At 41.5% G+C, this 25,902-nt stretch overlaps 1 protein-coding gene across 1 annotated transcript; it reads right to left on the bottom strand.

The window, feature by feature from the left end:
* AMER3 (APC membrane recruitment protein 3) lies at positions 1 to 25,704 on the bottom strand. Its single transcript, XM_035133429.3, has 4 exons — positions 25,507 to 25,704; positions 25,220 to 25,326; positions 19,038 to 22,053; positions 1 to 3,058 (listed from the first exon to the last, which is right to left on the bottom strand). The coding sequence occupies exon 3, from the start codon at positions 22,030 to 22,032 to the stop codon at positions 19,039 to 19,041; it is 2,994 nt and encodes a 997-aa protein (XP_034989320.3). The 5' UTR covers positions 22,033 to 22,053; positions 25,220 to 25,326; positions 25,507 to 25,704; the 3' UTR covers positions 1 to 3,058; position 19,038.
* Between the last annotated feature and the right edge of the window lie 198 nt (positions 25,705 to 25,902).

Genomic DNA, 25,902 nt, shown 5'->3' with positions numbered 1-25,902 from the left:
GCATTTGTCTACAGACAGACACAAATGTGCAGTGTAGCATATATCACAGAATCCAGCAACCTGGGAATGCCTACTTTGCCCCCCCTGCCCCCGCCGTCAAGCCTAGTCCTTGTGTTTGCGAAGAAAAGCTTTAAAATACATGAGAGATACCTGCTGCGAAATCAGAAGTCAGACTTTTTCTTGACCCCGCCAATCTCAAACTTCTATACCATTTTCTACTTCTGTTTCTCCTGTTTTCTCTTTCTCTTCCCCTCTCGTTTGATTGTTAACAATATTCCAGATTCTGGAAAGAAAATAATTATCTAAACTTGAAGCCCAATGCTACAAGTGAGTGAGTGTGTGTGAGAGAGACAGACATCTAAGACATCATGGAAGCCTTTCATTGCATTACCATTTTCCCATTTCTGTTCTTCATTTTCAACCTTCCTTGAAATTCATATATTTCCTAGCCTTGCCCAACATATGGATTAAATGTTTTAGGGCAAGGGGTAAGCTAGGAAGAAGACATTGTCCAGAGCAGACTTTTTCAATCGGGTACCCAAATACATATTTATTTATTACTGTACTTTTACACCCTGCTTTTCTATCCAAGGAGCCCAAGGTTCTCCGTTGCCCCATTTTATCCTCACAACAACCCTGTGAGGTAGGTTAGGTTGATAAATGGTGACTGACTCAGGGTTGCCCAGTGAGCTTCATGGCTGAGTCAGGATTTGAACCCTGGTCTCCCAGCACTCTAACCCCTACACTCTCTTTTGGATGTGCTGATTGGGGCTGATGGGAGTTGTCCAAAACTAGATTGGGAAAGGCTGCTGTGGACCATTCCTTCTTTACAACTTCCCCCTCCCTATAATCCTTCACTTTCCCACATCTATCCCTCTGCCTCCTCCATTCCTTCTTTATTTGATCCCTTCTTTCCTTCTCTTGTTGCTCCTTCAGACTCCTGCTTCCCACAGCCTTCCGTCTGCCCTTCCCCTCTGTGACATCAGGTCAGGTGTACAGATGTTGGAACCAATGTGAGTTGACTGGGAAAATGCATACCAGGAATTGTGCATATGCTCATGAAGGCATGGAGAATATGCACAAATTGGCATGGTCAACAGGGGGGTTTGCGCACTGACCAATCAAAATATGGATAATCACTAACTGATGTTGAGGAATGTGAATTCATCACAGCTGTTTCATTTGTTGCCATACACATTTTATACGTTAACCTTTTCTCCCCAGTGCATAGCCACCAAGACGATAATATGCACAAGGACCAGCCAATGTACATACTTCCAGTTGATATTCTCCACTTGTGCACATTCCTCAGCCCCATTCTCTAGAAACTATGCATGTCGACTAGGCAATGTGCAAAATCCCTAGTTTGTGCACATCGTTCATGTCATCATATGAACATGCAGAGTCACCAACTTCCCTCCTTTAACTCAGGTCACTGCATTCATTTGTACTCTGGATCCTCAGTAGGATAAAGTCACAGAAAAGGTACGGTAAATAAGTGTCCTGCTATATAATTTTACACAAGACGGTGAGATGAAATAATAAGCAGCAACATCACTGGCAATTTTTGGAGAATGAGCTGTCAGCGCTAGAAAAAGATGTATCATGGATGATATCCAAAATGAAGCAACAAAATAAGAAGCAGGAGAGAGGAAATCTCAACATAGAATTCAAGTAATTTTAATATGCAATGCAAGCAACAAAAATAAATTATGTATAGAAGGCACAGCTATGATGCAAGAAGAGATATGCCATATGGATATATGAGACTGAGGAATTGTGTGTTGTATTCAACTAAGTCATACTCAGAGTAGACCCATTGGAATAAATGCACTGAAGTTCATCAAGAACATTGATTTCAGTGGATCTATTATCTGAATATATCTTAGATGGAAGAATATTATTTTTATTATTATTAACAGAGCATCTAAAGTAAGTGCTATCATTCTCTTCTGTATACTGTACTGGAGTATCAGAATCGAAACAGCCCCTTTGCCTAGGTATTCTACTGCAAACATTTCCACTGAAGATGTGACCAGTCTGGGAAAGATGCTCCTGTCCAAGCAACAACAAAAGAAAATAAAAGAAGATGGTCCCAGCTAAATGGGACCTTCTTTCTAAACAATGGAGAGAAAAGATTTGAGCCATGGAGGGAATATTTGCCTGGGCTAATCTCATTTTGGTTGACTTCGGTTTGAGTGCATAATGACTGGCTAATTCGGCATGGTAACAAAGGGCCAGTATCCTGGGAACTCATTTCTGCTAATGCAAAACATGTTGCAACATTAAATGAACATTCAGATTCATAAGCTCAGTGTGTACTTTCTTTTCTATCTAGAGAAATTTTGGCACATACACTGGAACAGGGTCATCATTCTAAACCATTGCTTCAAAGCAGCATTTGGGTCACATTCTGTCTTGAGATAGATCATGAGCACACTCAGTAACTTTTTTTGTTGCTGTTGTTTTGCATTTGATTCATCTAGTGATGTTAGAGGGAGATGCCTCATCCAGGACTGGAGCAAGATCATCATTAAAAGCATCAGTCACTTAAGCAGGGAAATGGATAGGGAAGCCGAAAGCTCAGAAGCTGATGATCATATTACTGAAGCTTACTTCTCAGTGGGATTTCCAGTCCAGGAAATAAGTGTGCAGCACCCATTTGCATGCAGAGAAATCCACTGTAAGCACAGAAGAAAATGTGCACAGCCTTAGCTGGACTGACCTTTCAACATTACCCAAACCAGGAGAATCTTTCTTTTGGCACATATCTATATTCTAAAATAAAACAATTTTCATCCAACTCAAAAAGACTGAATCTGTGGGCAAGCATGTCATTATACGTTGCACACATCCATTCAAGGGACCAAGTGGCAAGGTGTCAAGAGCTTATGATATTAAGTTTGTAAAAATCCACATTCTTCTGGCAAGAGATTAGGAGGTGCATCCTCAGCAGTGTCCTCATGGGGTTTCTGTCTCCGATGACACCAGTCTCTTACCTCGTTCTGATACAGGTGAGAAATTGGCATTTGCAGAGCGTGGATCTTTAGCATCACTCCTGAAACATAAGAAACATGTGGCACCATGTTACAGTAATTCTATAACAATCCTTTGCCAAACTAGTCTACAATATGAAGAGTAAATTTGATTGTTCCAGTGCAGAATCCCAAACTTAACAAAAACTATGTTATTTTGATGTTATCCTCTTTTTGGGGGGGGGGGTAATCTTGGGGGGTGTTCTTGAAGCTACAAACATGAGTTTGACCAAACTGCGGGAGGCAGTGGAAGACAGGAGTGCCTGGCGTGCTCTGGTCCATGGGGTCACGAAGAGTCGGACACGACTAAACAACAACAATCTATACCCATCATAGGAACGTGGGTGGTACTGCGGGTTAAACCACTGAGCCTTGGGCTTGCCGATCGGAAGGTCGGCGATTCGAATCCCTGTGACGGGGTGAGCTCCCGTTGCTCGGTCCCAGTTACTGCCAACCTAGCAGTTCAAAAGCACGTCCAAGTGCAAGTAGATAAATAGGTACCGCTCCAGCAGGAAGGTAAATGGTGTTTCCATGTGCTGCTCTGGTTTCGCCAGATGCGGCTTAGCCATGCTGGCCACATGACCTGGAAAAACTGTCTGTGGACAAACGTCGGCTCCCTTGGCCTGTAAAGTGAAATGAGCGCCGCAACCCCAGAGTTGTCCGCAACTGGACTTAACTGTCAGAGGTCCTTTACCTTTACCTTTTGTTCCCATCATATATATATATAATCTCTTCATCACCCAATCGTTAATAAAACCTATCAGTACAAGGCCTACCAAATCCTTTCGGCCAGTTTCCTATGGAACATACAGCCTCAGATATCTGAAACCCACTATGTAATGTAAATTGGGGGAAGAACATCCTGCCACTCTCACCATATGGCCTGTTTTATCATTGAGCTGCAGCACTCTATATTCCCCACTCTACAATCCCTGCTTCCTTTGTAGATTTGGAAAATGGAGCAAGAACTGGACACCAAGTAATGCATTATATCTCCAGAACTCTCACCAGGACATTTCTTCTCTTTCATCAAAATCAAAGGGAAGAGATGACAAGGCCTCCAAACTGATTTTTTTAAATTATTATGACTATATTTATTAATCAACCTTCACCAGCAGGTCCTAGGGCAGGATACAATTTAAAAATTCAGAATTAAAAACGATTTAAATGCATTACATGGGTTGAAAAGCATATCTGCAGATTTTCGCATGTGAAGCCATGAGACGACTTCAGCAATGCACCCAACTTGAAATTCAGCAACCACCAACAGTGGTTTGAATTGTGGCATAATTATAAAAGTGCAGTAATCTAAATTGGTCTGAAGCAATTACATGACCTAAGACACATTTTCTACGCATTCTACACTTTGCAGCACATTTTGTCTTGTGTGAGGCTGCCCATAACCTGCCAAACTCTGTGTGGATACTGTGTGCATACTCAGTTCATTTCATTGCAGGATTGGGCCTTTCATATGCCTACTAACCTCTCATAAATTGGTAACACTATTTCTTACAGCAGAGTGACATTGTCATCCCCCCCCAAAAAAAAATGATGTGTGCCAGCTTTGTGTAAACAGAAAGTGTTATATGAACAAAATGTACATTATTAAATACTTTGTTGCAGATGTGTATTTTATCATAACACCGCCAGAAAACTAACTCCTGCAGCTATCATATAAATTGCTGCAAAATGTAGGTATATTGCTGGTTCTCACAATACTTTACCAAAGGTATGTGCTGTGCCTGGCAACAGAAAGGATTGTGTGAATGGGGCCTTTATTGTGGCTAAAATTCCTTGCTCATCATAAATCATTCTGTGACTCTGCAATCTTGTTGTGACTTTTGTCTATTCCTTAGACTAATTTATTCCTTAGGCTTCCTCATTCATGCATTTTTCTCCTTTCACATTTAAAGAAAAGCTGCTTATGCAGTAAAGTTTATTTCTGAAAAACTTTCCCTTCTTTGCATTGCCTCCTTTGCGGTGTGTGTGTGTGTGTGTCTCCTTTTATTTAATTTAGGGATCACCAACAGTCCTAAACTCTCTTATCCTTTATTCATCCATATGACTCTGTACTTTATTTTATTTGCCTTTTACAATATCTATTGTGAACATTTTTTGAAAATTTAGATTTTGATAAATAAGCAGTGATTTAATAAATACATTCCTATTTTATATAACAGTACTTTGCACTTAATGTTCATTTTTTAAAAATGAATAAATTATGTAACAATAATAATATAATGTTCATCCACACAATCTATCTACAGTATATTACAGTTACTCACACCCACATATGCATGCATGGGACAAGTGCAGGTGGCGCTGTGGTCTAAACCACTGAGCCTCTTGGGCTTGCTGATCAGAAGGTTGGCAGTTCGAATCCACACAACGGAGTAAACTCCCATTGCTCTGTTCCAGCTTCTGCCAACCCAGCAGTTTGAAAGCACGCCCGTGCATGCAGTGTGAAGGTAAACTGCGTTTCCATGCGCTCTGGCTTCCATCATGGTGTTCCATCGTGCCAGAGGTGGTTTAGTCATGCTGGCCACATGAACCAGAAAGCTAGCTGTGGACAAACACCGGCTCCCTCGGCCTGAAAAGTGAGATGAGTGCCACACCCCATAGTCACCTTTGACTGGACTTAACTATCCAGGGGTCCTTTACCTTTATCTTTACCTTACACATATACATACATACGTATACAAATCCATGAATATGGATTCATGATTATGGATTTATATTAAATTTAATATAAAATTAAAGTTAAATTCCTCTCCTTCAGTACAACATATGTAATTTATGATGGAATACAGTTTATTCTTATGTGCCCAGTTCTCTTTTAATATAGATTACTATTGGAACCCACTTAGCTATTTCCTCTCTAATAATTTCATGAGGGTGCATCATTGCAATTAATCTAGTTTGTAATTGTTTCTAGACTTTCTTAATTAAGGGAGCAATCCTTTGATTCTATTTTATCCCTTCATTACCACTACATTTTTGCGTAGATACTGTATATTTATCTGGGTTTCCTTTCTGCTTTACCATTTGTGCACTCATGAGGGATACTTATCATGGAGAAACACCTTTCTACACAGTTTTGGGCCATTTTTGTCTTCAGAGGGTCATAAGCTATTCACCTCCTCAGCCTGACTTGATCTTGGAAGGCCAGGGCAAATATTTGTGCTACCCTCTCTTTTGTCCTACACCAGTGCGTTTTGGTTAGAAAACGAGAGGCATACCAGAAATTGAAGTTCCAAAAAAAAAAAATGTTAGTGACACTCTGCCCTCTGCTGGCTGAAATGTTGTTTTCCTTCCACCTGCTGCTTCTGTTTGTGGTTACCTTCCAATCTACAACCACAAAATGTGGCAGTATATCTTAGGAGAAATAGTGAGCCCCTGCCAAGCTGAAGCCAAACAGAGTGAATCTGTCAAATTATTTAATGTATAAGACTCTACCTTCATCAAGGTTTTGCTTATCCTGTTACTCACTTTGTGTTTTATAGGTTCTATGCAGTGGAGGACATATAGCCTGGAGAATTTACATATATCTATTGAAAAGGCTTCTTAGAGATTGTGCATAATGTCCAAAGAATGTACAAGATGCAGTTGAGATATGCAAATCCCCCAGGGCCCATTGGAGATTGTGCATATTGACTGGAGAATGTACAAAACGTTCTTGAGGTATGCACGTTTACCTAGGCCTGCTAGAGAATATGTATATTGACTGGGAATGGTGCACAATTCCCTCTTTCATGGATAGATTATGAACACATATTCCATGAGGTGTGGTGAATGTGCACAATGACCAGCTAATATGCACACCAGCCACTTAACACACATTACCTCTAATAATGGTTGTGTTCTATTTTAATATTTCTTTCATAGGAGCATGCTATAAAACCATGGAAGAGACTTTCTCACATCATTTGGCCATGGTCATTCCAAATACGAAGCACTATATTTGGGGACAAAGTGGATGGAAAATAAATCTAAACTAACTAAATACATTACTGGAGGAGAGCAGGTGCCTGATGTTATCTACATCCCCTGTCTTCCTCCCTCTCTCCCTCCTGGATTGCTCCCCACAGATGGTGACCCCCTTGTGTGAAACAAATGGAGGGGAAGAAGACACCAGAACCTGCTCTCCCGTTGCAGGCCCAAATGGCCTGTGGGAAGGATCCTGGAGGGTAGATTTTGAAATGGACTTCTAGCCATTTTATTGTTGTGTTTTGACTTTACTCATAAGCCTCCTTAAAGGCAGGATATAAATGACTGGAATAAATACAATAAATAAATGGTTCACTCGGTGTTAGACTGTAGCACCTCTTTGCCATCTGCTGTGGTGTGTGCAGTGGGGCATCTGAACATTAACTATGTATGAGGAGATAGCCAGGAGTGAAGTGGCAAAACTAGTGCTATGGCTGCAGAGGGATTGAATTATTGATACGAAAGCTTGGCTTCTTTGCTTTTTCCTTCTTCTTTTTTTAAAAAAAGCTTCCCTCTTTGCTTTTGAATAATACATTAAATTCTGCGCCAGTAATGATCATTTTCGTTATTCTCTTAATATGTTGTGAGAAAGAATGAGGACAACAACAACCAAAGCTTTCTCTACAGAAAGACGTTGGATTGGCAGCTCAATCTTGTGAGTTGCTGCAGCAAAGATGCAGATAAAATGAGGACCCAACAACTGCTGAAAGAAAGGCAGTGTTTTGCAGTAGTTACAGTGCTAGGCTAGCACTAGGGTTCAAATCCCCACAGAGCCACAACGGAATTTGCTAGGTGACCTGGGGCCAGTCACTGCCTCTAAGCTGCACCTACCCCACAGGGTTGATGTGAAGATAAAAGAGGGAGGAGGGAAACTATATATGCAACCTTCAGCTCCTTGGAAGAAAGGTGGGGTATAAATGTCATTAATAAATGTGACCCATTGGGATACACTTGCCCTGCAAGCCACAAGAATGTTTCCTTTCCTAGGTGTCTCTTGTTTTTTTTTTAAAAAAATAATTTTTATTAATTTTTAGAAAAAGAAAGCACATACAAAGTATACAACATAAACTCTGTCCCTTCATTTTCCCTCCACCCACAAGCCCACCTCTGCCACCAGTGAGACCCATGGGTATTGGGGAACAAAGGGGTCCATTTTAAGCTGGGTTTGACCTCCCCCCTCCTTCCTCCCCCCTCATCCCCCCCCTGCCACTGAGAGGACAAAGGCGGAGGATCTCTGGGGATTGGCTTATCCCCCAGCTATTTCTTCACTGTACTGAAAAAAAGAAAAACAAGGAAAAAAGGGGGGGGGAAGCAAAAATATAAAAAGGGGGGAAAAAAGGAGAGAGAGAAAAAAGGAAAAAGGAAAAATATTAATGGCTTCCACGACTCTCCTCCTCCTGGATTTCCCAACCTCTTTACATAGTTATGGCGGGTTTTCTAATCCAATTCAGAATCTTATTCTTATAATATTAACACAATCCTCCTCCTTCTTCATGCTGTCCCCCTCTGAGCCCCCCCCCTGCCACTGGGGTAGCCCGAGGAGTCCAGCAGTCAAAAGGTTCCATTTTTGTGTCTGGGTTTCCCTCCACCCTTCCCTCTCCCCTCAAGGCACCCCCTGCCACTGGGTACCAAGAGTAAGAAGGGGGAGACAGGCAGTTTTCCACCCAAACACCTCCTGATCACCAAAATTATTCAAAAACAAACTCTAAGCATATTTCCTCAGCCATTCTTTTTACTCCCTCCAGAAAGCTCTTAACCTTAAACTATAAAAATCTCTCCTTCCCCCCCCCCAATGTCCCTCCTCCCAATTGGATCAGCATATCCTTTAACAGGCCAAGATTCCGACACCGTTGTTCATAAACCAAAAAAAGTACCTTAAACTAAAAATTTTACCCTTTCCTAGGTGTCTCTTGAACCCTCATTCCAAGGGGGCTTTTGTGCTCTTTCTAGGCATCCTACCCAACAAGCTGTGTTATGTGGACTCTCCTTTCGTGGCTGCTAGCAGCATAAGGAAATCAAAACAGCTACGTGTAGGGATGCATGCCTGGGGACTGACAGTAGCAAGAGTGGTCATGGACTGAGACAAGTGGGGCTGATGGCACAGGCAGTGCTGTGGCATGATATTTCGTCGTGTGTGTGTGTGTGTGTGTGTGTGTGTGTGTGTGTGTGTGTGTTGGTGCAGGGGTGTGTGCTGAAGGCATACCCCCAACATTATTTGTTTATGTTTGTTCCTTCCAAGCACAGTTTTTCATTGGTTGCCTTTGGTGGCATAGTCACTGCCACATTTACACTGATTTTGTCTTTTATAGCTGTGTGTTTCCCCACTCCCTGAATAGGTATTGATGTCCATTACACCAGCATAGTGGTGCCATCCCTGCTGCAATTGGTGTATACAGGATTGCTCTGCTAATGTATTGATGGTATTATTTCAACTCAGCTAAGCCTCAGGTTACTTCTTAACTTTTACATCTCTATCCTTTCTCTCTCACAGCCTCGTTTTTGTTCTGGAAGCCATTGTGTCCCAACATTTTCCCTCATCCTTCTTTGCAATTATTTAAATACTGTACTGGTCAACCCTGTGCCTTCTCTTCTGATCTTTTGGCCTCTGATCTCTTGCTCTCCTGCCTCCCCCAGGGTGTTGTTGTTTAGATTGTATGCCTATGGGCACAGTCCTAGTAGTAGTAGTAGTAGTAGTAGTAGTAGCAGTAGCAGTAGCAGTAGTAACAGCAGTAAAAAGGTAAAGGTACCCCTGACCTTTAGGTCCAGTCGTGAACGACTCTGGGGTTGTGTGCTCATCTCGCTCTATAGGCCAAGGGAGCTGGCCAGCATGACTAAGCCGCTTCTGGCAAACCAGAGCAGCGCACGGAAACGCCGTTTACCTTCCTGCTGGAGTGGTACCTATTTCTCTACTTGCACTTGACATTCTTTCAAACTGCTAGGTAGGCAGAAGCTGGGACCGAACAACGGGAGCTCACCCCATCACGGGGATTCGAACCGCCGACCTCCTGATCGGCAAGCCCTAGCCTCTGTGGTTTAGACTACAGTGCCACCTGCATCCCTAGCAGTAGTAGTACCGGTAATAATAATAAATATTATTATTATTACTGTATTATTATTATTATTATTATTATTATTATTATTATTATTATTATACTTTACCGCCCATGTATTTTGGAAAGTTTTTTGTCTCTTTGTCTGTTCTCTGCCCTTAGGATATTGTAACGAATTTTTTCATGAAGGTTTTTGAGATCAAGAACCCGGTTTTTGTCTGTGTGTTTCCCACAGCCCTGCCCACCCCAAACCCCATCTCGCCTTGCTTTGTATCCAGCCCAGCATTCAGTCTGAACCCTGCCTTGCCTTGTGTCTAGCTGGACTGCCCCAAGGTCACCTAAGGAGCTTCATAAGTGAGGATTTCAATCTGGCTCTCCAAAGTCCTAGCCCAACTTTTTGGCAAAAAACATCAATTCTCACGGTGGTTTAATTATCCATTCTTCTTCTCCTCAGAGAACCTTACAAAATGTAGTTCTGTGTAGGGAACAGGGATCTCCTAATAACACTCGGCACCTTTAACAAACTACAGTTCCCAGAATTCTCTAGAAGAAGGTATGACTGTTAAATTGTATAACGTTGCTTTAATTGTATAGTGCATATGGGGTGTTGATCATGTTTATTAACTTCAGGGAGTCTGCTCTGAGGAGGACTAGCACTGAATACCACACATACACACACACACACACACACACACACACACACACACACACTGAGTTTAGATGGTCTACTGGTCTGACCCAGAACAAGGCAGCTTCCTAAGTTCTACAGAGTACCAAAAATAAATAAACAGCAACGAGAGAAGGGAAAGATCACGGCGTACAGTAGATTTACTTGCCAAAGAGCAGCTGCTAAGAAAGCCACAAAAGGGGAAAGCAGACCAGGGATTCAGTACCAAATTACTACAAAAAGGAATGTTGGGGAGAGAAGCAAATGCCCTCCCAAATTAAAGGAAGGGGTGTCAGGAGCACAAAAGGAGCATTAATGGAGGAATCTCAGAAAACACAGAGGGCAAAATGAAGAAAACAGACAAGGAGGCATAGAGAAGGGGAAAGATAAACGGAGCCAATTCAAGCAGCAAAGTCAAATAACAGGAAGCCAAGAGAAAAGGGGAGATCCCCAAGCAGAACACCTGCCTGGCCTGTAGCAGATCCAGTTTGAGCCTCAACACCACTAGCATTTCATCATGAATGTAGCATTTAGTTGGGCTTTTAAATTTGGACGTGGGAGAAAGATTCTGAATGGCATCCATTTATTTCCTGCTGCAATACATTGCAATAATATTTGGGACTTCTGGATTGATGCCGGGGGGGGGGGGGATTTCTGAAAGGTGGCACTTCGTCCTGGATCTTAGGCAAGTCAATCAAAAAATTGCAGATTTTTTGACATTTGGGGGGGGGAAGCTTTGGGGATTGTCTAAAAAAAGCATCAAACATTAAAAACTTCCTGAAACAGGGCTGCCTTCAGATGTCTTCTAAAAGTTGTGTAGTTCTTAATCTCCTTGACATCTGAAGGGAGGGTGTTCCACAGGGAGGGAGCCACTACCGAGAAGTCCCTCTGCCTGGTTCCCTGTAACTTCACTTCTCACATTGAGGGAACCACCAAAAGACCCTCAAAGGAGGACTTCAGTGTCTGGGCTGGACAATTGGGATGGAGACGCTCCTTCAGGTATTCTGATATTATCTATCATTTCTCAGGTGGCCTTCTTCTCAAATTAAGAATGCCCCGTCCACCCAAAGAGTGGGCACGATCCAGCCAAAGTAATGCATTTCTACATCCCATTGAATCCAGTGGGATAGACTTTAATGTGCACTTACCTGTCCCACCAAAATCTATTGTGGCTTATATTCGTTCTTTATTATGCCTACAGTGGGCACAGCAAAAAAAACAAAAAACAAGCAGTAATAGCACTGTAATCTTCATGCTGTTTGAGAAGGCTTGCCTTGTCCTAACTGAATTCACAGGGTGGTCTGTCTACTTGGGATCATTTTCTTCTACTTTAGAAAGCTTAATCCAATTTCAGTGCAATTAGTAATGTAGTTCTGTGGGCTTCTTTTCCACTAAAAGTTTTGGAAGAGCATTAGGATTGATTCACATGACCTAGTTACGAAAAAGCTGATGGGCAGAAGGGCTTTGGCTGCTCTGGTAGCACCAAGCAGTTTCCACTGAAACCTCTGCTAAAATAGGTTGAAGATGCTATCTTTTCACAGAGGTTTCAATGGAATCTGCCTGGTGCTGTTGGAGCAACACAGCTCTTGTACTGCAGTTCCCAAATGCCCAGCAACCAGCTGGCTGCCAGGTCCTCGGGAAGCACTGCACACTGGCCCCATCCCCATGGGCCAACTTTGACAGGTAGGCAGGGCAACCTACCTGAAAATCACCTGGTGTCATTATGGCATCAAATGATTGAAAGGTGAGTTCTTCTGTCCACCTCTCAAAGTTGGCCTGTAGGGATCGGGCCAGATACAGATCTGATCTGTCAGACTAAAAAGGTTCCCCACCCCGACCTAGTATGTAAGGAAGTCATTATCTGTGTTGCCATTTTGCCCATCATAATCATAATTGTAGAGCAGGAAGGGACTCTGAGGGTCATCTAATCCACCCCCAGCAATGCAGGAATCTTTTTGCCCAATGTGGGGCTCAAACCCACAACCCTGAGCTTAAGAGTCTCCTGCTCTACCAACTGAGCTATCCCAGGAGAAATAGTATGAAGTACTTAGATGGCCATTTCAAGCTCTGATCCCTGATGAGCCTCTGCTGACCTGGCTAGTGTCAAAAAGTCACTTTGCTTGCCATGCGTCTGATCTCATGGTCTAACACTGAGATGGCAGCATCATAAGTTCTGTGAAGTAAATGAGACTTCCTAATTAGCACACCTAGGATTAGGGATGGAGGAGAATGTCATTTCCATTTGCAGACAAACTGAACTCATCTGCACCTCCAAGACTAATAGACAGCTTGGAACAGTATTACCCTTTCAATTTCGTACTTCTCTGAATTTTGCATTATAGGAATGCATATAAATACATTTTAAAATATGCCTTTCAGGTGGGGGGGGGGGGAAATACATTTAGAAATGGCAGGTTAAAATAAATATTCAACTATGTATTTTTAAGTAAGCATTTAAATCTGTATTTAAATCTTAACTTTTGCCCAGATTTTAATTATAATTATAATTACAGATTAATGAAAAAACAGAACACATGCAATATTGGCACGAAGTGAAACAGACTTACTCCACCATCCCTACACTCCTTAGGCTCCCTGACTTCACACATTGTTCACTGTGTCTGTAAAACTTGTGTCTGCAGACAGCAAATTGATATGCCTCTTCTTTGGCGATCACTCGTAGCCGAGTAAGAGTGTCTTCCATAAACACAGTTTTCTATGTCATACTACTGCTTTTGCCAGGGAGCTGAGTTTGATCATGGCAGCCTACCATGTGTACAGATGGAGGAGAAATCAAACATTTGCCATGTAACTTATGACGAGACTCTGAAAACGTTCAGAAAGAAAAAGCACACCAGCTGATTTGCCTTCTGCCCTCTGGAATCTACTTTAATAGTCTTCACAAGGTAATGTAATGTACTAATGTAAAGCCATCTACCCAGATTCTTTCCCTGCCTCCTGTTTGTCCCCACTTCATTTCTTAAACATACTGCATCCTATTCGATATGGTTTCTAAATGTAAACCCAGTTATGGCGGTATTTGTCAAGGGGAAATATTTAATTGACAGGCTTTGAAGAGGTAAACCGTCTGTACGTTTTATCTTAGGGTATTCTCCACTTCGCCTATTTTAATATAACAGGAATAGTATTGTGATCTCTGCATCCTCATCGCTTGGACAATACAACTGCACACAGTTTACATTTTACTATTTCTTTTTTAAAAAAATCAATTCATGAAGCTGTAAAAAGAATGTATAAAGCAGATCCTGACTACAGATTTGCAACAATCATTCACACCCTTGATCTACAGCAGGCTAGCTAGGAATATGCTTTAGTGCTCTCCAGCATTGCCAGAGCATCGCAAGCCAACCCTGTAAGCCTGTATCCATGGAAACGTCCTACTGAAATAAGAGGCATGATAGCAAATCAATCGTTTTATTTTGAGAAAGGGCTATAACAATGTCTCCAAATGTCTTATACAGCCCATGTCCAAAAAAGCCTACATCTATTTAATTAAAGCAGGGGGCAGGGGAGATTGCTCTTTTAGACCAGTTGAGGCTAAATATTATTTGCTGTGACAATCAGTGAACAAGTCAGATGCTGACAGTACAGTGAAACAAAGCCAAAGCTGGAAGGAGCAATGCTTAATGAAGTATAAAATTGTTTAATTTAGCATCTATTTTTTCCTTTCTGGGCACACGCTAGATGACGCTCAAAGCATGCCTGTGGAGTCTGGGGCACATCACCGATCGGATACTGGTTATCTAGTTTGGAAGCAGTATCTGGTCTTTCTGGTAGCAAATTAGTATCCAGTATCATGACTCCTGCCCATGCAATGATGCAGTCTCCATCAGGTGCCATGTTGCCAGTTTTTGACTGACCCCTGCTCCTGTGTCTTCAGCAGCAGCTTGATGTCCAGGAATGCAAAGCAGCTGTGAGTCCTGCAGGGGGTTGGACTAGATAACCCTTTAGGCGCCTTCCAATGCTACAATTCTAGGATTCTGTTATTCTTATTTCTGCTGACTGAGCTGCTTTTAAAATCGCAAGAGCATGACAGGCCAGTTTCCCCTCGATTACTTGATAACCCTACTTGGAACATGCTGCTTAACTGCAAGTCTTAAGATTTGGGGATGCTTTTAAAAGCGGAAATATGCATAATTTCTCTTAGTAGTAACACACAGGGAAGAAAAGTGGATCTGTGAAGAGATGCTATTTTTTTAAATGCCAGTTTAAGATAAGATAAGATAAGATAAGATAAGATAAGATAAGATAAGATAATCTTTATTGTCATTGTCCCCATGCGGGAACAACAAAATTACTAGTTACCACATCAACTCAGATAAAGCTCAGATATTTAAAGGTTTTGACTTTTAAAGCCCTATGTGGCTTAGGACCCTCATACCTACAGGACCACCTCTCCTGGTATGCCCCACGGAGGACCTTAACATTCTGGAGATTCCGAGCCATAAGGTGGCTAGACTGGTCTCAGCTAGGGCCAGGGCCTTTTCAGTACTGGCCCTGACTTGGTGGAATGCTCTCTCACAGGAGACCAGGGCCCTGCGGGATTTGACATCTTTCCTCAGGGCCTGCAAGACGCAGCTGTCCCGCCTGACCTTTGGGCTGGACTCAGTCTGACCCCTATGTTTTCCTCCCTTATGGTTTTGATCTGGCCATTTTAAAATGAGGCTGCATTTTAAATTTTTAAACTTAAATTGTATTTTAACTCGAATTTTAATTAATTGTTTTTCTTTCTTTTATGTCTTATTGTAATTTTACTGTTGTTAGCCGCCCTGAGCCCGGTTTTGACTGGGGAGGGCAGGGTATAAATAAAAATATATTATTATTATTATTATTATTATTATTTTATATTGTTATATTCCACATAATCCAAAATTACTACAGTTATCTGGCCACCAAATATGAATACCCCTTATTAGGACAAAGGTTTATGCATATAATCTCATGAAGAAGCCTGAGTACTTTTGCTGTGAATAAAGTTGGTTTTAGATTATGGATTATGTAAATGCCTTTTCTGAGAGCTTCATTAGAAATCAGTGATATCATCTTTGCCTTGAGGTATTTCCTGTGCTGGTGGCTGGAATAACAGCCTCATGTAAGTTCCGAGATATGGTCTACCTTCCTCCCACTTCCAATATGAATGAAATCTAAAAAGAATACAGAAATGCCAGACACACCTCACAACGATCTTATAGATCTGCTCTTGAGAAATATTGTCAGCCGCAGCCAATCAGTTGGTGGTACACAGGTAACTGCTGCCACCATCTAGAAACATAAATAATAATATATGATTGCATAGATCTGATGAGATCGTAAGGACAATGATCTCATCTGTTGTTTTCAAAAGGTTTCATGAAATGATGCATTTCAGCCAAATTACCATGCAATCGTACACAGTAGTAGCTCCTCCTAACTGGTGTGCCAACTCAAGTAAGCCATCTCACATGCTACTTTTCCCGAGCAAAAATTATCTTTTCTAACATATAAATGGCATCACACATAGGTTCTGGGGCAGTTACACAGAACTAGGAATCACTGCATATACAAATTCCTTGATCCGTGTACTTGGAGTGCCAAACATACACTAATATTAATAAAAAAAATTAAAAAAAAAACAACAACAAGCATATAGTTTAATCTTCATAGTGAAAAATGTAACATAGGAAGCAATCTCGAAGGCATGTTAAAATGTGGGTTGATTCCTATGTGTGGTGGGCCAATGAGAGAATCATAGAATCACAGATTTGGAATGTACCCAAGGGTCATCTAGTCCAACCCCCTGCAACGCAGAAATCTCAGCTAAAGTATCCATATCAGATGGCCACCCAACCTCTGCTTAAAACTCTTCAAGGAAGTGGAGTTGTATTATAGCAAAGCAGCCTGTATGTCCAGGTTCTGAGTTTCTCTTTCAGATGTGTGTGTAGAGAAGTAATAAAATAAGAACATCAAGACTTTTGTATGTAGTCATGCTATAAATCAGGTGCAGGCCAAAATTCAGCCCATGTCACACCAAGACCTCCAATTTTTTTATGCATATCAAAAATTGTGCAAATAAACCTTTGCAGTACACCATTAAATTAATATCTAGAATATCCTGTCAATTCTTTTTCCAGAGAGCAAAACGTTCCTCGGAAAGTTAACTATAGCATACAAACTGTAATGACATGTCTCTGGTCTGGCAGGTGTCTACGCTGAGAACTCGTGGCATGCCACAGCTGCTAGTGAAACAACGTATTTGAAAATGCCCCAAGTCAGTTTGTGGTACAATCTCATAAAGCACTAGTATAGGGTACATTACCACTTCTGACAGCTGTGTCTGCTTTGCTTCTGCTTTCTGCAGCTACCAGAAAGTAACTCATGCCTAGAAAAGATTTGTTTCCTGCTAGGTCCACATCAGCACTTGGTTTGCCTCTGCCTTTAGTCCCTCTGGGTTTTCTCATGAAGGCCGCCCACAACATTATATCTAATCATTTCATCAACCACCACCGCCCCTGCTACCACATTATTGCTGTCTTGAGGGGCTATAGCAACAAAACCAGGACAAAAATAAAAGAGAACAGCCCCCTCCAGCCACTATTTTTATTGCATCTTCAGGACGATTGGTGCTCATGATTACGCTATTGGGGCGGTCACACACAACCCCACTGTTTGCACCTGCAAAACCTTTGGGGTGGTCACACTTCCAATCAGTGCATTTCCTGTAACTTTCTGTTGAAATCCTGTAATTTTATATAGCACAGACGTTCTGGTTTATTTTTGTCCCACTTTCATTGGGCTATAGAGCAATAATGTGGTAGCATTTAGGAAGCATCACAGAACAAACCAAAAGAGGGAAAAGAACATCACCATTAAAGCACTACTGTTGGGTCAGGGGCATGTTGCAGAATACACCTGCAATAAAACACTAGTCTGGAGGGTATAAGGAGTAACGGGCTTTCAGGAGGAAGTTACAGGATATGCCCTGGTTGGGAATGACCAAGAACTCAGGCCAATATAAGATATTGAATCTTATATTGGCCTGAGTTCTTGGTCTGTTTTTTATTGGTGCATTTACTAACAATAACTCCAATTTATTTAACTCTGGTTGGGAATAAAGCAGTGTGACCACCCTAACACTTACACAGGCATACAGTAAATAGTATTGAAAGTGGGATTACATCCTCCAATTTTTTTTTAAAAAAAGGGCATAGGCTACATTCTATATACATCCTAAATAGTTATCCGTAATGTCTTTCTGCTTTTACTCCTATTCCAAATCCGGCACATGTTTCTATGTTTTAAATGCAGGTTTATTATTAAATGTGGGTGGCACTGTGGGTTAAACCACTGAGGCTAGGGCTTGCCAATCAGAAGGTTGGTGGTTCAAATCTCCGCAACGGGGTGAGCTCATCAAAGTGCAAGTAGATAAATAGGTACCGCTCTGGCGGGAAGGTAAACGGCTTTTCTTTGCACTGCTCTGGTTCACCAGAAGCGGCTTAGTCATGCTGGCCACATGACCCGGAAGATGTACACCGGCTCCCTCGGCTAGTAAAGTGAGATGAGTGCCGCAACCCCAGAGTCGTCCGCGACTGGACCCATAGCTGCCAAGTTCTCCCTTTTTTTAAGGGAAATTCCCTTATGCTGAATAGGCTTCCTCGCGAGAAAAAGGAAAACTTGGCAGCTATGACTGGACCTAATGGTCAGGGGTCCCTTTACCTTTAATCCCATTTGTTTACTGTGTCAATGTGTAAAATAAGAATAAATTTATGTTGTTCCATAAATAGCAACGTAAAAAATGAACAATTTATTTATGCCATGGGGTTTCTTGAACCTGACATCATATATGACAGCAGGTGTGGGAAAGGTGGGTGTGGTTTTCTCAAAGTTACCTGGGGGGCCAGTCCCACCCGCTGGTTGTCTGCAGCAAACACAAGTCTCTTCCAGCCAGGTGACTAAGTAAGCAAAGGTTACAAAAGAGTGCCGTCTTTTTATGTAGCCAACAAATACCTTATGTCTGAGCATGCAGACTAGCAAAAATGTTTGTAGGATACCAGTTTTTCTGGATTTTCTTCACAAATTATATTTCCACATCTCTCAGTAATCAGAGGTAAATTAACCTAATCCTTGCTAGAAACTTGCTAAAACGGGGGGTAGGATTTGGGGGGACATGTTGGAGGGTAAAAATATATGGACATTATAAATAATAACCCTTCAGAGCCTTTGTCTATGGCAAAATGAGTGGGCAGGAAGTGCCTTCCTAATTGGTCTCAATGCACTTAGGGTCTTCCTTCAAGGACTCACCTTATGACAGCAAGTCATCATGGGTCTTCTCCATAACTGCTCTCTCTTTGGTAGCATCCTCTAAAAGTGGAAGAGTGGACACCTTTGGCAGTACTTTACACTGGAACGTTGAATAACCACGTAACGGTGTGCTGCTCTGTGTAACTTCTTGGTCTTGTGAATGTTTCTGTGGCAAAGCGCTCCTTCTGCAGAAAGGCTGTGAAAAGCCACTAGTTGTGTCTGAGCAGATGGAACCAAAGAGTGGCAAAAATGTAGGCCTGCAAATGTGTGCCATAGTGGTAGAATTTTGAGCACTGAGTTCAAATCTGAAATCTTTGATATAGGACAGGGCTTGATTATTCAACTGGGCATATTCAAAGGGTAGTTTGTTTTTTGCAACTGGGCCCATACAGTTTAGCATACTTGTGTTTTTCTGATCTTCAAAACAAATGAGACCTTCCTTTTGATCCGCGAGAGACGTAACACTACTGCCAGTATTTGACTCAATGTTACAGTGGCTTGAAGGAGGGCTGGGAGGACCTTTTGGGCTTGGGGTTATACAACTACATTCATTACGTATTTGGTTTGTGAATTGAACTATTGCGTCTGTATCACTGTTCACATCATTTCCAACACCATCATCTTCCAAGTGCTTACTTGCGGAGTCATGATTGATCTTTAGGGAAGCAACCTGAGTGACACAATGTTCCAAAAGCCTCATTACATTAGTGTCCCTCTCCTTGGATGTCTGGCTGATCTGGCTTTGGGAATGACTGAGGTGCAGTGCCTCTGTTGGCTTGTCACATTCAACAGACCAGGTTTGATCCTTCATCTCATTTCCCTCTCCAGTCTCTAGAGAATCTGGAGAGCTTACAGCAGTCATGTAAGAAGAACACGATTCTGCATCATGGTTATCCATTACCAGTGGGTTATCATCAGTTGGGCAAATTGTCTCCAGATTCAAAACTTCTAGTGAAAGAGTTTCATTGCTAGGATCTGTGCATTCTTCTACGAGAGATATCTTCTCCATTAAAGAAGAGCTCATTAGGAGATCATCCCAACTCTCTGATCTCTGTGTGTCGCATGATGTGCTATTGTCTGTTGTGAGCCCAGATATTGCACTCCAATTTCCTTCCCTGTCTTGAGAACTTTCTTGAGTTGAGCTGCACGAAGGAACGTCACTTGGGCTTTGTTCAGTTCTGTCCGTTGAATATACCTCAGTTCCATTTTTGCAGTCAGCTGAAGATGGCTCTGTGTTGTTTTCGTTTTCCTCAAAAGCAGATTTACACGTGTTTTGGCATATGCTGAGACCGGTGGGCACCAGCTCACCATCTCTCTCCATCTGTGGTGGAGGGTTCTTGGGAAAGTCTTGGGGGGAAATCAAGCCTGGGTTTTTTCTCAGCCAGTTGATGATCCCCATGGTCAGGGAGAGCTCTGTATCACAGAGCTTAAGCAAGCATTCTTTCCCTTTCCATGTGCTGTGAAGGAATCCTTGGCTGATTATGTCAATGGCTGGTTGAGAAGCCATATTTTCTTCTGACCCTACATGAAAGCTGTAAATTGATAAAGGGATTTCAATTGCCTTTTCTGAGGTGCTTTCAGACATGCATAGGTCATCATCTAGAACTGGGCTGATCTGAGCCTCATTGGGATCATAAAATAGTTCATAAAGGGCATCGCCACTATAACTGTCTCTTGGAAACCTACCTGGTACCCCAGGGGACTGATCCTCCCTTATTTCATCATCTTGCCCAGGAGAAAATGAATCATAGTATCCTTCATCACTGGTTGACATCGATTCCTGGTTGTCACTCTTTGGGGTCCCTGTATCTATGGAACTCTCTTTGGAAGAGTCGGGGGAAGAAAGCAGATCAGTCACTGAGGCACTGGTCTCATTTCTAGACTTTCCCAGTTCACTACTGGGTATTTTCAGAAGCCTCCTATCAAACAGGGTCTTCTGATGCAGCTGCACTGACTTGTTGATGTTGTCCCAGAGTTTTGCAAAGTCTGCTGCTTCATTCTGGGCTGGGGATGCAAGCTGTTCCACTCCACCTTGAAAGGATCCCATAGCAGGACTATCTTTCTTTTGCGATTGCCTGAGCAAGATTTCTTTGCTAACCTCCAGTTCCATATTAGCTGAGCTCTCGTCTGCGAAGATCTCTCCGCACCCAGTAAGAGAATCAAAGCTCTTCAGGGAAGCAACATCTTCGCACAGAGCACTGGGGTACTCATAGGAGGACTCTGACAGCAGCTCGCCATCAGAACATTCTTGTGCCAAACAGTCAGCAGAAAACGTTTCTCCGGCTTTGAAGAAATACTTGCCGAACCTGCCTGCCAACTCTGACTTGCAGCCTGGAAATGGCAGCCTTTTTTGTTTCTCTGACAGCAAGGAAAGACTCTCTGGCTTGGTTTTTTTCATGTGAAATATATCCCGGAGGCCTTTTTTGGATCGCTTCAGGGAAATCCTCTTCCTTGGGATACTTTTTGCAACCGCTGGCACAAAGGGCACCTGTGGCACAAAGTTTCGGTAATCAATCATCTGCTGTGGGCTGTTCAAGAAGTGGCTCGAGCTGCCCACCGATTCTTTCTTGCTGCTAGAATTCTGTGTGTTCCCAATTCCAGAAAAGCTGGCGCTGTTGATCATACGCCCTTTACTTCTCCCAGGAGCTGCCATGCCTTCCTCTGAGATCTTGTTATTGTAGCTGCTGTGTTCAGTTTTGTCCACACCTCCCAGAACACAGTCATGGGTTTTACTTTTCCTTACTGGTTTGTAGAAGGAATCTGGGAGCAACAGGATGCTCTCACTAGATCCAGTCTTGATTGAGCTGTTGGAAATGCTATCGCTTCTATCAGCAGGAAAACTTGCTTTTTGGATTTCAACTGCAGGGTGGCTCCTTTCTCTTATGTCTATTCCTACATTGCCCTTTTCCCCAGGACTCAAGCTCACTAAAGGTAATTTCTCATGGGTCAGCTGCATGCTGGATTTTATAAAGGTTTTTCCTCTTTTGAACTCCATGTTGTCTCATCACATCTGGATCTACAATCAAAACAAAGAGTAAACTTAAGGAGTACCTCCAGGATTCACCTGGTGGCAAGCAACCATGCTTCTTGGATACTTTGTTTAAAATCATGGTTTTAAAAGTTTAAAAGTTTTAGAGGGAACATGGAAGCAAGAACTTGTATAAATCCTAGATGTGTAAGTTTTGCTTAGGGCATTTTGAGCCTTTGCTTTTTGACTTGGGTGGGTATAAATAATAAAATTATTATTATTATTATTATTATTATTATTATTATTATTACCCACCCAAGAAGCAAAGGCTTAAAATGTCCTAAGCAAAACTAACACATCTAGATTTATTCAAATTCCTGCTTCCATGTTCCCTCTAAAATGACAATAAGTGAAGAGGCACTTAGCAGCTGACTTGGCAGTGTCTGTTCAAATAATGTTTCCTGATCCAATCAGGATGTTCAAAGTGGGTTGTGGCAAGGTCAGGAAGTAACTACTCTTGCCTCCTTAGGAGTGTGCTGTGCACTTTGAATATCCTGGTTCTAGAAGGATAGTACTGTGCTGCAGAACTGGTTTAGTCCTTTGTGCAAGACATTTCCACCTGCTGTATTGTGCTTGAAGAATGGTTGTTTGGTCAATAGCGACTTGGATGTATTTTGTTTTTCAAAATTTAGATTAACTTGATGACCTGGCCCTTAATCTCCCTGTTCCATCATGACTCTTTCAAGATTAGACTGTTACTATGATCTGAAAATAGCAGATTGCTCCACTGAAGTCAATAAAGCATCATAGTTTTTAGAAAATTTGTTTACACTATTTTTTTATACTAAATTTATAATTTTCCAGCTACAAATAACAATCATAGCTTGCTTTCCATTGCTCTCAGATTCTGCTGTCATCTTTCATCAAGCTACAGCTTTCTATTCACCATTTGCAAACTGAGCCATATGACCATTTTTGACATAGTGAAGTTACTCCAGATTTTCACTGACCTTTTGAATATTCCAGCATCTGGTGAGATTGTATGCTCTATATCATATGACAGAAAACATTGGGATCTTTCTAAGTTATTCTCAAAGTAGACCCATTGAAATCAATGGACATGTTAGTCCTAACTCAATGGATTTACTCTGAGTATGACCCCATTACAGGGAAACTAGCTAAGCTGTGTAAGTTTCTATCCCGGAGTTTGTCAGACCACTATTCATCATACCAAAATAATGAGGAAATTTGTAACCGTGCCAAAAATAATTGTGTGAATCAATCCAAGTCTCCTTAAAGTAAAGAGCAATAGATTGGCTAAAATACAGCACTTTGACTTAACTGGAGTGCAGATCAACCTACTTTATTGTCAGGATACAGAGAAGCACAATATGTTGTCATTTTTGTGTTTTTTTAAAAAAAGATTTAACTTATCAAAGAATCAAACAAATAAGTCAAAGCGATGTTGGTTTTATGCTTTACCATGTATCCTAGACACATAGCTGCCAAGTTTTCGTTTTTCTCGTGAGGAAGCCTATTCAGCATAAGGGAAAATCCCTATAAAAAAGGGATAACTTGGCAGCTATGCCTAGACAGAGTCACTGAATTAAAGCTGCAGTCTTTAAGCCCCATTTAACTTAATTTGGACTTACTTTTAAGTAGACAGGTATAGTGTTGCATTAAAAATTGCCCATTTGAGAGCTGCCATTGGATTTTTATATGTATTGGTATTCAGGAGCTGGACTTATATCTAGAATCTCAGATTACTTTTCTGCTTTTTGATGCTTGGTTATAAGGATTAGGGGGGGAACAGCTTTAATCATTGAAAAAAGGACTGTAGTTTTCATTCCTTTTTTCTAAAGCTTCTTTTCAAATTGTGCATTTGTCACTGTCACAATTTAATTAAAAGATTTAATCATTATCTCTCAGTGTGCTTTAATGGCAATTTATTAAAGACATTATTCATTGAGAGTGTTGCCTATTCTATTTGTTGTTATGGTATTTTTTTAAAAAAACAGCTAAGATGAAAATGGCTTGGGAGTATTTACATATTTTTATTCTCTATTTTAATCCTCACATTCTAAATGCAAAGCACATGGATATCACAATTTTTGTATTTTACAGTTTAATAACTGTATTTATTGATATTAAGGCTTGTAGCCAATTTGACAAATTACTCTTCTATTTATTTAGAGTGTGGTGCAGAGATACATTTAAATAACTATTGATCATCTCACTGCTCAAACTGATTGCTCTAATAATAGCCTCTCTATTTCCCTTTGAAATAAAAATTGAAAAAAGGTGACACAATGGATTTTTATCAGACAAGAATGTTATTTGTGTGTTATTATCATCATTCTAAATAGAATCATGCAACATAGGCTCCCATTCTTAAAGCACCCTACATGCTTGGAGCACTGTTTTCTTTTTGTTTCATCAGCCCTCTTTATCATCTGCCTCTCTAGGGTAAAATAGCTTTCTAATTTGAATATCATTTTAGGTCAGTCTCTGATTTCCTCATGAATTGGCCAAAACATGTAAATCTCCATTGGGTTTTTTTCAGGCTTAATATGCTCAGAAAATAAAAATTGCAAATCCTCTGAACATTTAAACTGTTTATATTTTTACAGTATTGAACCTACCTGTGTAGACCTTAATTCCCCCCTCAGTAAAGTATAAATGAGAAATCCGTATCTTAAATTAAGCCAAGCCAACTGTTCATTTAAATGAAGGATGCTATGTAGCTGGAAAAGGCCTTAGTTATCACACATCTTCAGTTTTGTGAGAATAAATAACCCAGCCATATTGGGGGTATTACTGTTTCCCCCTTCTTTATAGTGCAGGGTACATACAGTAATATTTCCAGACAATCAGCACAATGGATAGCTCCCTGTGTCAATCCTCTGATCGAAGAAGAATTGCAATAATTATTCTTTCACAGCTAATGCAGAAATCAACGACTGAGGAAGAATAACAGCGCACAGGAATGCGGGCAAGAAATTAATTTGCTTCGCAAGATTTCCTTCATGCCAACAGTGTGCTACGATAGTTTATGCAGGTCTTCCTCGCCCCTCCTTGAAGCTGAGAGATTCCCCCCCCCTTCTTCACACCTTATGGAATAACTGCATGGCAGCCAGCACAGTAATCTAACCAATCACTAGCCTACCTCCAGAGAGAGAGCTCAACAACAACAACAAAAATATTTGCAGTATACCTGAGAGGAAATCAGCATTTCATTTCTGGCTGTATTTTTGGCAGCCCGCTGTATTAGCCCGCAAAGCTTCCACCCTGCCAGATCTCATCACCTTTGCTGTTCAGTGCCTACACAAAGAATGGAAATGCACATTAAGGTCCGGCATCAGAAAGAAGGGCCACGAAGAAGCAACTAGCCCCAAAATAATCACACACACACACTGCCACTGGGACAAAGAAAAACAAACACACCACACCCTTGCACCAAAAACCTAGTAAAAAGCCAAGGCAACAAAATATCCCACTCACCATGTTTTACCATGCCAAAAGCAGAAATCTTTGTAGTTATATTCTTGTTGCTGAGGCTGCTAAGTGTTTTATGCAAAAGCTCCTGCAATGCATGTGAGACTCTAAGGGGCTGGTTGCTTCTCTTTGCTTCTTTGCTCCTCCTCCTCTCTCTCTCTCTCTCTCTCTCTCTCTCTCTCTCTCTCTCTCTCTCTCTCTCTCTCTCTCTCTCCTCCCTCCCTCCCTCCCTCCCTCCCTCTCCTCTTCTTCCCCAGCTTTGAAATATTCCCAGGTATTTGATATCACACCCTGCATGGACTTCGGGTTTTCACATGTAGCCAATTTTAGAACAGAGAGGATTCTTTCAGCCATCTGTAAACACCAACTGTTAGCATCCACACCGAAGCATTTCTGCTTCTT

Source organism: Zootoca vivipara, chromosome 5, assembly GCF_965207765.1.
Source record: "Zootoca vivipara chromosome 5, rZooViv2.hap1.1, whole genome shotgun sequence".
NCBI lineage: Eukaryota > Metazoa > Chordata > Lepidosauria > Squamata > Lacertidae > Zootoca > Zootoca vivipara.
This window is presented reverse-complemented; position numbering and strand designations above follow the sequence as displayed.